At 40.5% G+C, this 13,370-nt stretch overlaps 1 protein-coding gene across 1 annotated transcript in view; it reads left to right on the top strand.

The window, feature by feature from the left end:
• The first annotated feature begins 435 nt into the window (after positions 1-435).
• The window catches only part of SEC24D (SEC24 homolog D, COPII coat complex component), an 85,838-nt gene continuing 72,903 nt past the window's right edge, over positions 436-13,370 (top strand). Inside the window, exons 1-2 of the mRNA XM_049786848.1 lie at positions 436-588; positions 13,169-13,298. Of these exons, the coding sequence (XP_049642805.1) occupies positions 471-588; positions 13,169-13,298 (248 nt within the window). The 5' untranslated portion in view covers positions 436-470. The remainder of the gene's footprint in view (positions 589-13,168; positions 13,299-13,370) is intronic.

Below are 13,370 nucleotides of genomic sequence, written 5' to 3'. Positions count from 1 at the left end.
TCGGTAAGTTGTATTTTTTTTTCTTAAAGGATAAGAGTAAAAAAATACAGTAAAGGTGTGATAGTGGCAATCGCCAATGTTTGCATAGGTCCAGAAAAATGGGGAAAATGGGAGAAAAAATCCTTGACCTGATTACAAAAAGGCCTCACCCCAGAAGTTTATTGGCATAAGACAGACTCTGGGTTCCAGGCATACCAGTTTATCCAAATCCAGTCATTCTCAAGGTCCCGGTGAAACTTTTTCACACTTTAGCTATAGTTAGTATCAGACTTTTATATTTAAAGACTCTGGATTCTGTGCATTTCTTTCGTTGATGTCAGGCTGATGTGGAGTATTTCACTTTTTAATAGCTTGAATTGTTCTGATTGATTTATTTCAATAACAGTAAGCCTTCTTGTTGATATCCCTCCTCTTTTTTTTCTTTTTGCAGAGTTATTTGGAGAACCAGCCCTTGGAATGATATTTTCATAATGAGCCAACAAGGTTATGTGGCTGCAGCCCCCTATTCTCAGGCCCAACCTGGAATCGGCCTATCGTCACCACATTATGGGCACTATGGAGAGCCATCTCATGCAGCTTCTCCACCAGGTAAAATGCTTCTTTGCACATGGATTGACCTCCCAAGTTCAGAGACTTAGTTATTCTTAAGAGCAGCCTTGGGAGTGCTATAAGGATGAGATCCTTACAGGATGAGATTATTATTAGGAAAAGGCTCCTCTGGAAGAAGCTTCATCATCAGTTTTATTATTGCATGAAATTTAGCTAACTTGGTTTCTAAGTCTGAATTAAAACAGCTTCCTGTTTTGTTTTGTACTTCTTTGAGTATTTAGTTAAAAACCTCCTTTTTATCATTGCAGAGTATTGTACCCATCATTTCTGAGTGTTTTACTTCCACTTTTAGATGTCTTTCTTGCCGTTAGCTAGTGCTAACACTGAGCACTAACATTGAGCACACACAGTTGTAATTTTTATTATAAATGCATATACCTTATTTACTAAAATGGCTATAAATTGATATTACATATACAAAATTAGTTTGGGCAGTGCTATAAAATCAGTTTTGATATTGGGAGAATAGATTTGCACGCTAAAGATTATTCATCGATAATAATCAGAAAAAAGATAACCTTGCTTTGAAATGGTTAAAAACTATAAGTTGCTTTAAAATATAATCCCTAGCCAGAAATCTTGGCTTGAAGGATAGAGTGAGGTGGGCAGAATAGTGTAGAGAAATAGGAGTAGATACATGTGTTGTCTGGTACATGGTGCCAACCTCATGTTGTCTCCATCTCCTCTCTTGATCTATGTACTTTAACACTATGCTTTAACACTAAAGTGTGTACTCGGGCTCTCTCCATCATTGGAGAAGCCTGCATTCTCTCTGGAATATATTATTCTCTTTCTCTCTTCCTTTCACCAAAATTTCTAAATAAAACCTTAAAGAAACTTAAAAAACTTGATAAAATTGAAGTGGGAATCATCTTGCTTTGATGACAGTTTGGCTTCCCTCCTTTATGAAGGGGCTTCTGTGAAGAACCAAGTGTCAAGGTCAATGGCAGGGCTACTACTAGCTGCTGGCTTCAAGTCTGATGGTCCCAATTGTCTGAAAATCTTTCTGGAGGGCCAGTGTGACAGTAGAGCAGGTGGGTTCATGCCTTGCATATAGGCTACTTTGTTTTGATCCTCAGCATCATATAGGGATTCCCTTGAACAACCCCACTTGGAGTGATTTTCCTGAGCACAGAGCTAGGAGTAAGCCTTGTGCACAGCTAGGTGTGACCTTAAACCAATATATATATATACAAATATATGTGTGTATATATATATTTTTATATATATTTTTTGAAGACAGTTCTTGGGCTTTGGCGAGAATGCTGAATGCTGAATGCTGATTCCACTCTTTGGTGCACATGGGCTCTAAGTGCATTAGTGAGAATCTCTTGATCACTAGGACTGACTAAGATTCCAGGACTGACTCAGTTCCAGGCTGTGCTGAATAGTGTATATGCAATGCAGAAGCTAGGAAGGTATCTAAGTGACCTAGTGAGGCCTGAAGTTAGTGACTAAAGTGAGAATATGCACTTATGCTGAGAACTGCCTATGGGAAGTTAAATGGTAAATTTAATTGATCCCTAATTTTAAAACTTTCCAGTTGGGGCTGGAGAGATTGCATGGAGGTAAAGCATTTGCCCTGCATGCAGAAGGACGGTGGTTCAAATCCTGGCATCCCATGTGGTCCCCCGAGCCTGCCAGGAGCATTTTCTAAGCGTGGAGCCAGGAGTAACCCCTGAGTGCTGCTGGGTGTGACCGCAAAACAAAAAACAAACAAAACAAAACAAAAAAACAAAAAAACTTTCCAGTTGAGGTATCATCTTCTGTTCCATATCCAGTCCTTCCTGTTCCATTTTGTGGTCGGGTATTCCTGGATTCCACAACAGCCCAGCTTTCTCTGTTTGTTCTGAAAGCTCTCAGCAAGGAGATTGGATCATACATAAGAATCATCCTATACATTGTAGATGGATTCACTCTTTTTATTTGTTTTGTTTTTGGGCCATATCCAGCTTACTCCTGGAGGAGCTTCGTGGAACTTATTGTGTGTCAGGGATCTAACTGAGGTCAGCTGTGGGCATTGTAATTGCTTTACCTGCTGTACTTTCCTTCCAGTCCCAAAGCTCCCTTTTTTTTTTTTTTTTTTTTTGAACATTTGCAATATACTCAAAACTTGTCCTAAAACTTTTCATTCAAACCTTTGCTTAACCCTGCACTTAATCAAGAAATTGCAATGTCTTGTATACTATGACTTATTCAGGGTCACACAAATGGTGTATAGCCAAGATTCATACCCAGGACTCAATAAAACAAACCCCCAAACATCAATATATGGAAGCACAGCAGCATTTTCCACCCACGCTTACTTTCTTCTTTTATGGTACTTTACTCAGTGACTCTCTATCCTTGTTTCTCACACCATCTCTGGCTCAGTTTGGTCTATTTCATAGTGTGGACCCCCACTTCTCCTTCTGTTATCTAATGCCTTTTTGTTGGTACAAAACTTGCTTTCCCTTTGGTTTCAACACTATCCTTTTGTTATTTTTCTTGGTAGCTTTCTAATTATCTCATTCTTAGGACATCCCCTCCAGACCCCCCCTAGTCTTTAATTGTTATTTCTCCTTCTTGTTTTGTCTTCACTCCTCTCTCTGAATTAATTTAATTTATTTAGTTGATTTATATGATTAATAATTAAATAATTATTTATATTATTAATAATTAATATGATTAATATGAATTAATTTGATTTATGATTCCATATAAATTTTTGCCTCTCTGATCTAAGTTCTCTCTCTCTCTTGCTTTCTCTCTCTTTTTCTTTCCTTCTTTTGTGTTGGGGACCAAACCTAGTCCCTTACATATGTGAGGCATGTGTTACACCACAGAGCCAGACCTCACCTGTCAGTTAAATTTCTCCAGCCTACACATCTCTGAGTTTCAGATCTATATTTCCTACTGCTCATCAGTGTACATAGGCATGTTTTGAACAAAACAACTCGGGATTTTTTTTATGAAGCCCATTTTTCCTGGCATTGCTCATCTTGCTGAGTAGCATTTGTTCAGGTTCTAATTCTGAAACTTTCACTGTTTAAAAATAGCTTCTTAATACCTTTTCTAAATCCAACTGGCTTTCTAAATTCTTTTCAGAATGATTATAAATATTTTTTGTACCCATTTTTCTCCATTTGACCTTTTTGTCACTCTTAGGTATGTTTTCTTCTCATATGAATGAGTAAAATTGTTTTTATCCATGATCTTTCTATCCCATTCTGCTTTTATCCAAACCATTCATTTTTGTTCGGGGTACCAGGATTTTTATAGCATGCGAATTTGATCCTTTATTTTGCTTAGAGCTTGTTATGGCTTCTCATTGTCCCTGGTTGTATTTTAAGCTCCAGAAGCCTTCATTAGTTTACTGCTTTTCTTTTCTTTTTTTTTTTCAACTCTTTCATCACATTTTCACCTTTTTCTTCTAGTGATTCTAGTCATTTGGAGACAGGGTTGTGATTTGTCTAGCTTATACGCCACACCACCAGCAAGCCAATCCAAGCCTTCCACAAGGCCTTCCTTCAGATGCTCTTCAACTCTAGTTCTTGCAGGCTTTGGACACCCCTCCTTTTTCCCCAAGCTTATCTTAAATCCTCTGGAGCTCAACCAGTAGCATGCAACAATAGTCCACTTTTTTTTTGGGGGGGGGAGTGTGAGAAGAAGGGGAACATAGAATGAGTTAGCAGGAGTGGTGGTTGCAACTTCTAGCCGGGGCACAAGATGTGGGGGTGAGGGGGTGTCCTTTCGCTTTGGAAGCTGGGTGGCATCTTCTTGGGGCAGGGGTTTGGTGTCAGTACCTAATGAGTTAAGGAAAATGCTACATTTTTCAGCAAAACACTGTGGTGTGTGTGTGTATGTATGTATGTATGTATGTATGTATGTATGTATGCAACTGTCTTTGTGGAATTAAATTCATCATGTTTTAGTAGGAACTTATTTCTCCTGACTGGATTCTCAGATGCTGGTCACATTCTGTTTATTTACAGAAAGCCTCCAATAATGTACCTTTCTTTAAAAAAAAAATGGTGTTTTCAGTGAGTTAAGCCTGTCCATAAATCAGTCTCTGTCCTGAATAAACTTACATTTTTTTTTTGTTTTGTTTTGTTTTGGGGTCACACCTGGCAGCGCTCAGGGGTTATTTCTGTCTCTACGCTCAGATGCCGGGATTTGAACCACTGTCCTGTATTCAAGGCAAACGCCTTACCTTCTTGCTATCACTCTGGCCCCAAACTTAGATGTTTTAATAGTCAGGCATCATGTGGTTTCTGTTCTGGTCTGTTGTGAGCTTACTATGATTGTTTTCTTGATAGATACAGGCAACTGAGTTAGGGCTTTCCATTTCTCACATGCATATATTCTATCTACTGCCCTGGTGTGATGTCCAAGTACTGTAGTGACCTTTTAGCAGTATGTGGTCACATGAGCCAAATAAATACTATGGGGAAACCACAATGAATATAACAAACCTAATTCCAATATCATATGCATTAGGCGACTCCATAAAAAGCATTCGAGACAAACAGTCCAATCATGGTGTGTAGAGTCAGTCTGCAAGATGGTTTGGAGCCATGAACCAAGAGGGGATACTTCCTGCAGAGAATGACCTGAATGTGAGCAAGAGTTGGTGAGGTAGGGAGAGAGCTTGTTTTAGGGATAAGGAAGTGAGGTGAGGATTGTGGGGTGGTCTATATGAGGATTCCAAGTGGTCCATCATCGCTGGGGTATAAAGTTTGAGTAGCAAGACGTGTGCCTGGAGGGAACCATGGGGTCATATTCAGGCACTCTAATGAGCAGCATTTCTTTTAATTACTTTATATAAATACCATGCTTACAAGATTGTTCATAGCAGTTTGTTTATTTTCACCACAGTTCCAGAATTGTTCAGAATTGATTTATAGTCATTCAATGTACACTATCCTTCACCATTGCGTATTTCCTGCAACTAATGTTCTCAATTTCCCTCCCATCTTCCCCTTGTCCTCTCCCCTGCCTGCCTCTGAGGCATTTCTCTCTCTCTCTCTCTCTCTCTCTCTCTCTCTCTCTCTCTCTCTCTCTCTCTCTCTCTCTCTCTCTCTTCCCCCCCCATTTTTTTCCTTTTAGACATTGTGGTCTCTCTCTCTCTCTCTCTCTCTCTCTCTCTCTCTCTCTCTCTCTCTCTCTCTCTCTCTCTCTCTCCCCCCCCCCCATTTTTTTCCTTTTAGACATTGTGGTTTTCAATATTGTTGGTACAGATAGGGCATCATACATATCACTTTATTTCCTTTCAGCACCCAGTTTTTATCCTGAATGAGTGGTCATTTCCAACTATCATTGTCATATGGTCCTTTCTTTACCTTAACTGTAATCCCCACTATTTGTGGCAAGCTTCCATGGACTGGTTCTCCTAGTCCTTGTCCCTATTGTTTTTTGAATATTATTATAGTACTAGCCTTTTTTTGGTTTTTTTTTTTTTTTTCGGTTTTTGGGCCACACCTGGTGACACTCAGGGGTTCCTCCTGGCTCTGTGCTCAGAAATCGCTCCTGGTAGTATCGGGGGCCCATATGGGATACCGGGGATCAAACCCAGGTCTATTCACAGTCAATCATGTAGGTAGGGCATTTACCATTGTGCTATTGCTCCAGCCTTACTATCCTTTTTTTTTTATATTGCACAAATGTGTGCTCTCATTTTATGTCTATCCTTCTCCCTCTGACTCATTTCACTCAGCATAATACTCTTCAAATCTGTCCATGTGTATAAGCAAATGTCTTACTTAATTTTTTCTAACAATTGCATAGTATTTCATTTATTTATAAAGAAACCAGTTTCTTCACTCATTCACCTACCTGTTCTTGGGCACTTGGGTTGTTTCCAGATTCTGGCTATTGTAAATAGTGCTGCAATACACATAGGAATGCAGAGGGCTTTTCTGCATTGTGTGTTGGGGATGGGCAGCATTTGAATCTGGGGATGGTGCTCAACTCCAGTGTATTTCACCCAAGTTTGAGTCCACTTTAGAAGGTGCATTAGGAAGTGAGAAGAAGGACTCTGGGCTGACCACAGATTCCTGTAGAATAGGGTTTTCCATCCTCAACTCTGTTGACATTGGTTATCTCTTGCTTATCGAGGGAAGCTGCTGGGATTGGAAAATGATTGGCAGCAGATGTGGCCTCTTGAATGCCAGCACTCTTCTTTTAAGCATGTCCCCCTATGGCAGCCATCTGTGTCCTAGACTTTGCTCAGTTGCCCCTTCAAGGGCATGTTTGCTCCTGATGGTAGTCCAATGACCTAGGAGCTGAAGAGACAGGAAGAGCCCTGAATCTGGGACTAGAATAGGTGATGAGGTTCGAGGTTAAGTGGTAAATTATGTTTACACAGCACTTCCTCTCTACCACCACCCCCAGTATAGAGCCTCAGGAGCTATAACTATTTACCATCTCATCCTTAGCATAGGGAGCTCACCTTTATTTTAAACAGTTATTTTTCATTTGCGGCACCATGATTTACTGTACTGCCTGTGGTAGGGTTTCATGCATGCAAGGTTCCAACATCAAACCCTCCACCAGAGTGTCTCTTCCCTTCCACCATTGTCTCAGGGTTCCCTGCGCCTCCTCCTTATCACTCTGTCTTGCCCAGCTCAGCTCTGTGGAACAGTTCTCAGGTTCTGTGTGCACAATGTGTTTTGTTTTTTTTTTAATTTTTTTTTATTTAAACACCTTGATTACATACATGATTGTGTTTGGGTTTCAGTCATAAAAGGAACACCACCCATCACCAGTGCAACATTCCCATCACCCAAGTCCCAAATCTCCCTCCTCCCCCCACAACCCCCGCCTGTACCCTAAACAGGCTCTACATTTCCCTCATACATTCTCAATATTAGGACAGTTCAAAATGTAGTTATTTCTCTAACTAAACTCATCACTCTTTGTGGTGAGCTTCCTGAGGTGAGCTGGAACTTCCAGCTCTTTTCTCTTTTGTGTCTGAGAACTATTATTGCAAGAATGTCTTTCATTTTTCTTAAAACCCATAGATGAGTGAGACAATTTTGCGTTTTTCTTACTCTCTCTAACTTATTTCACTCAGCATAATAGATTCCGTGTACAAATACATATAGGAAAATTTCATGACTTCATCTCTCCTGACAGCTGCATAATATTCCATTGTGTATATGTACCACAGTTTCTTTAGCCATTCGTCTGTTGAAGGGCATCTTGGTTGTTTCCAGAGTCTTGCTATGGTAAATAGAGCTGCAATGAATATAGGTGTAAGGAAGGGGTTTTTGTATTGTATTTTTGTGTTCCTAGGGTATATTCCTAGGAGTGGTATAGCTGGATCGTATGGGAGCTCGATTTCCAGTTTTTGGAGGAATCTCCATATCGCTTTCCATAAAGGTTAAACTAGACAGCATTCCCACCAGCAGTGGATAAGAGTTCCTTTCTCTCCACATCCCCGCCAACACTGTTTATTCTCATTCTTTGTGATGTGTGCCATTCTCTGGGGTGTGAGGTGGTATCTCATCGTTGTTTTGATTTGCATCTCCCTGATGATTAGTGATGTGGAACATTTTTTCATGTGTCTTTTGGCCATGCGTATTTCTTCTTTGTCAAAGTGTCTGTTCATTTCTTCTCCCCATTTTTTGATGGGGTTAGATGTTTTTTTCTTGTAAAGTTCTGTCAGTGCCTTGTATATTTTGGAGATTAGCCCCTTATCTGATGGGTATTGGTTTTTTTTTTTGTTTTTTGTTTTTTTGGTTTTTGGGCCACACCCGGCAGTGCTCAGGGGTTACTCCTGGCTGTCTGCTCAGAAATAGCTCCTGGCAGGCACAGGGGACCATGTGGGACACAGGGATTCGAACCAACCATTTTTGGTCCTGGATTGGCTGCTTGCAAGGCAAACGCCACTGTGCTATCTCTCCAGGCCCTCACAGTGGTTTTTAACTTTGATTTTCGTTCTGCAGATTTAGAGGCAACTTCAAATTCAAGGCTTTTCTGTGATGTTTTTGGTCAGTGTTCCTTTGCTGATACCAGAAAGTGCTCATAACAGAAATGGATCTGTTAAAGGGTTTGTGAGAGATATACAGAAAATTAGGGAGAGCCAGACAGCCAGGCTTGTGGTGTTGTGGGCCACTGTAATGCAAACTCAGATAGGACAGTTTAATCAGCAACCACTGGCTGCCCCCAAACTGGACAGGCTCTCTTAGAAGTACACAGCTGCACTTTTTTTTAAAACTCTTTATCTTTTTTTTGTGGGCGGGGGGAGGGGAGGATCACTTCCAATAGCTCTCAGGGGTTACTCCTGACTCTACATTAAGAAATTGCTCCTGGTTCTTTCTTCTTTAAAAAAAAAAAAAAAAAAAGAGTTTACTAAACTTTCTGCTGGTGCTTCAATAAATTCATTGTGAGTCAATGGTTTACAAAAATATTCTTTCCTCTCTGTTCCATCTCTTCCATCTCTTTAGTTTTTCTTTCAATTTTTTATTTTTTTTAAAAAATATGTTGCTTTTGGTCTTCCTAAAAAATGTATTATCAGTTATGTCAACTATGTAATGCTTTTTCTTTAAATAAATTAATTAAAAAAAAAGAAGTACACTGCTTTGTCGCATTTCAAATCTGTTATATCCTGATATGGAAGGGAGAAGGAGAGTCAAGTTTTTTTTTGTTTTGTTTTGTTTTTTATCTGTGGGGCATATTCCTGTATGTAGCATACAGGAATGGCTCTCTGGAAGGAACTGGAACTGATGGATGCCAAGTTGGCTGATACTTTTTTTGTTCAACATCCCCATAGTTGGCATGTTCTCATCACATGAGTTTCCTTTCTGTCATAAATCACTTGACTTCTCTTTTTTTTTAATATAATTTTTATTTTGATCATAGTGGCTTACATATTGTTGACAATAATATTATAGGTACATATTTAATTAAAATCAGGGGGGTTCCCATTACCGATTTGTCCTCCCTACACCTCCATGTTCGTCCTACCTCCCATATCCTCCTCCCTCACCCCCGGGACTGTGAGAATATGTGGTCTCCTCTGTACCTAGCTTACTACTTAGTAGTCTTGGTCTTGGTGCCTCCCTTATTTCCTCCTCTAACTGGGAGGCAGGACTAGATAGTTCAAGTTATGTGGTTTTATTTGAAGAAGAGAAAAGCAATAAACTGGGGTAAAAGTCTAATACGCCGAAAATGGGCCGAAAATGGACGGACTTGACTTCTCTTTATCTCTGATCTTTTAAAATGCCAGTGTGTGGCCAGGGGATGATGAGGACTTTGCAGAAAACAATAACACAATTTTCTTTTGCCCTAAGGAGAGAGTCCACGTGGCATGTGAGACTTTGCAGTCACCAAAACCAGCCTGGACAATCTCAGCTACTGTTGCTTCTCCACACCTCTCCACGCTGATCTTACCAACCTTCACCTCTAACTGCAGTTCCCTCCTCCTCTGTCTTCATACTCGAAAACTCCCGCCTGTCCTTCAAGACTCAATTCTAATCTTTCCTCTTTGAACTTGTCTTGATTCCCCCAAGGAGCTAGGAAGTCCCTCTGCATATTATCACACTCATCTCCTGGCTCTGTAATTGTGTGTTTACATGATTGTCTCTTCCCTAAGAGCTCTCAGTGCTTCAAAGGGCAGTCCAGTGTATATTAAAAAAGAAGTTGGAATTTCTGTTATAGAGTTCATTTTCAAAAAATAGAAGGGAAGGAGCGTTTTACTAAGATTAGGGTATAAGAACTGCTTATGTAGATGAGATTTGGAAACCTACATATGAAAGCTGTTGATAAAGCTTTCTATTTAACTACTGATCTAAGAAATGAGAATATCTGGCTTTTGTAGTGCATGTAGTTATTTACTATTTTAGCACTAGTCTTGTGGATTTTCTACATCTGCCTAAAATGAATTTTTAATGATTAACTATAAGGTGTATATAATAATGGTATATATGTTCTGTTGGCTAGTGAAATCTTGACAAAAATGGGGAGTGAATGTTGTGGCCAGGGAGAACAGATCCATGCACTTATTGATTGCTTTATAGATTAAGCCTTGTTCTGGATGCTTTCATCCACATTGCTTCACTTATTAGCAGGGGACAGGCTATTACTATGACACAGTGTTATAAGTACAAGTTCTGACCGATGGAAGTATTTTGTCAGGCTCACATTGGTGAAATGGTAGGGGAGGAATTCAAATTCAAGTCTATGTGACCACAAATTCTTTTTTCACAATCTGCTAGGTATGTGGGGTTAAGAACTTTCAATAAAAATGTAGTGTTCTGGGCCAGATAGATTGCGCAATGGTAGGGCAATTGCCTTGTTTGCAGCCAATCCAGGATGGACGGTGGTTCAAATCCCAGCATCCTATATGGTCCCCTGAACCTTCCAAGGGCGATTTCTCAGCACAGAGCCTGGAATAATCCCTGAGCATCACTGGTTGTGGCCTAAACCCAAAAATAAATAAATAAACGCTAAAATGCCTACAATTTAAATAACACAGCTCCGTTGTTATCAGCAGCGACATTTTTTTTTTTTTTTTGGTTTTTGGGTCACATCTGGTGCCACTCAGCTCCTGGCTGTGTACTCAGAAATGACCCCTGGCAGGCACAGGGGATCATATGGGATGCCAGGATTCAAACCACAGTCCTGTACATGACCCAGAGCTAATCTCTGGGGACCTCAGCTTCCTCTAACTGCACAAGAAAAGACTTGTCTAGTCTTCCTGTCATCTTAAGAATCACACAGCTCTTGGGGGAGGGACTCTAGAAGCACCCAGCACCACCAAATGTGGCTCTGATGGCTCTTGAGTGTTGGCATTGAATTGGCCCAATTATCTGATCTAATTGTCTGAGTATCACTGAGAGTAGCCCTCAGTTCCCTGGGCACTGCTTTGGAGAGCCCTGCCCCCAAGTGCTATGTGATTTTTAGGATGGCAGGGAGACTAGACAAGTCTTTTCTTGTGCAGGTAGAGGAAGCTGAGATTCCCTAGAGATTAGCTCTGTGCTCAGGGTCATGTATCTGCTGATAAGTGCCTTGAGCATCACTTCCCCAAGCTTAGAGATTGTGGGTTTTTTTTGGGGGGGGGCATAATTTCTGTAGAAGAAAAAGAAAAAAGTGTCTGAATAAAAGTGGTTTTGATTTGGTTCGATTTTTAGTTCTTAGACCACACCCAGTAGTACTCAAGACTTTGTCTTGGCTCTGTGCTCAGAAATCAATCCTGATGAGCTTAGGGGATCCTTAGTACCCATATGGGGTGCTGAAGATTGAATTAACATACATCAACCATTTGTAAGGCAAACTCTCTGTGTGCTGTACTGTATCTCCAGCCCCTGAAGAATCATTCTGAAAATAAACATTACAGATCTCTTAGAATGCTGCAGGGGAGAGAGTTTAAAAGCCCTGAATTTGGATTCTCAGCACCACAGTGCCCCCAGCAACACTGGGTTTGACCCCTACCCTGAGCACCTTTCTGAGAGTAATCCCTGAATCATACACTGAATTTGAGTCAAAAATATTACAAAACATAGACATTAAATTGAAAGAATATATAAGATAAAGTCACCATCAGGAATATATAATGATGGTCTAGGAGCCAATTTTTTTCTATGAGCAAATATAATGATTTGAACTTTCTCTGAATTTATAACTATCCGAATTTATAACTATTTGGAATCCTGGAATTAATTGGTTTGAACTTTGAAGTCTGTCGTATGGATTGTTGTTTGTTTGAACCCTGTTTATTTTTTTACTATTTTTATTCATTCTCAGATTTGTGATATAAAACTGTTCAATATGCTTTTCACACTTTTCCCATGTACATGCCGTTCCCAGAGGTCCGCTTCCCTTGGCATTGTCTCCAAGACTCATCCTAACCCACAACCCTCAGTGTAAACTCAGTTTTGTAGAAAGTTTCTTTAGTTTGATTTGTAGGCGAATCCAACACTACCCTCACTTTGCTGTCTGTCAAATAAAGCCATTGTCAGAGCCCTCTTTCTCTCTTTTAGGTACTCTACCATGTATAACTGTTTCTGGATTTTTTTTTCTGATCCCCAAGTGGCCTTTTCACTGTAGTCTAGCATTTTTTTGTGTAACTGCAATCATCAAGCACCTTTACTACACACAAAGGCTAGTGAAGTCTAGTTTTGCCCAACTTAAAATGTCTCTCTTTAGGGCTGGAGTGATAACACAGTGGTAGGGCATTTGCCTTGCATGTGGTTGACCCAAGATAGATGCAGGTTCGATCCCCCAGCATCCCATATGGTCCCCCGAACCAGGAGCTTTTCTGATTGCAGAGCCAGGAGTAACCCCTGAGTGCCAGCTGGTGTGGCCCCCCAAAACAAAACAAAACAAAAACCCCCACCAAACCCTCAAAAAAGTCTATCTTTCTTCCCTGCTCTCTTGTCCTTATGGTACTCAGACAAATTACCTTAGGCCCTAATGTTGATAGATCTGCTATAGTTAAAGAGAATTATAAAATAACTTGTCTTCACCTATTCCCCCTCTTTTTTCCTCTCCTTGTTTGTACTGCTAATGGAAGAAGAAGCCTTTACTTCCTCTCTGTTCTCTTATACTTTTCTAAATTCGTGCCCTTCTGTTGCAGGAACAATGAAGCCAGCAGGACCTATGGGAGCTATTGGTCCTGGGGGGATGTTGCCTCCTGGCCCTCCACCTCCTGGACCCCAACAGTTTGGCCAGAATGGAGCCCATGCATCAAATCTTCCTCCCCAGAGGTGAGCAAGGTGGATGCCACCCCTCCTTGGCAAATTTGGCCATCTCAGGAGGCCCTTCTAAACTCTGTTGGT

Source organism: Suncus etruscus, chromosome 14 (genome assembly GCF_024139225.1).
Source record: "Suncus etruscus isolate mSunEtr1 chromosome 14, mSunEtr1.pri.cur, whole genome shotgun sequence".
Taxonomy (NCBI): domain Eukaryota; kingdom Metazoa; phylum Chordata; class Mammalia; order Eulipotyphla; family Soricidae; genus Suncus; species Suncus etruscus.
The sequence above is the reverse complement of the archived record's forward strand: the minus strand, read 5'-3'. Positions and strand labels throughout refer to the sequence as shown.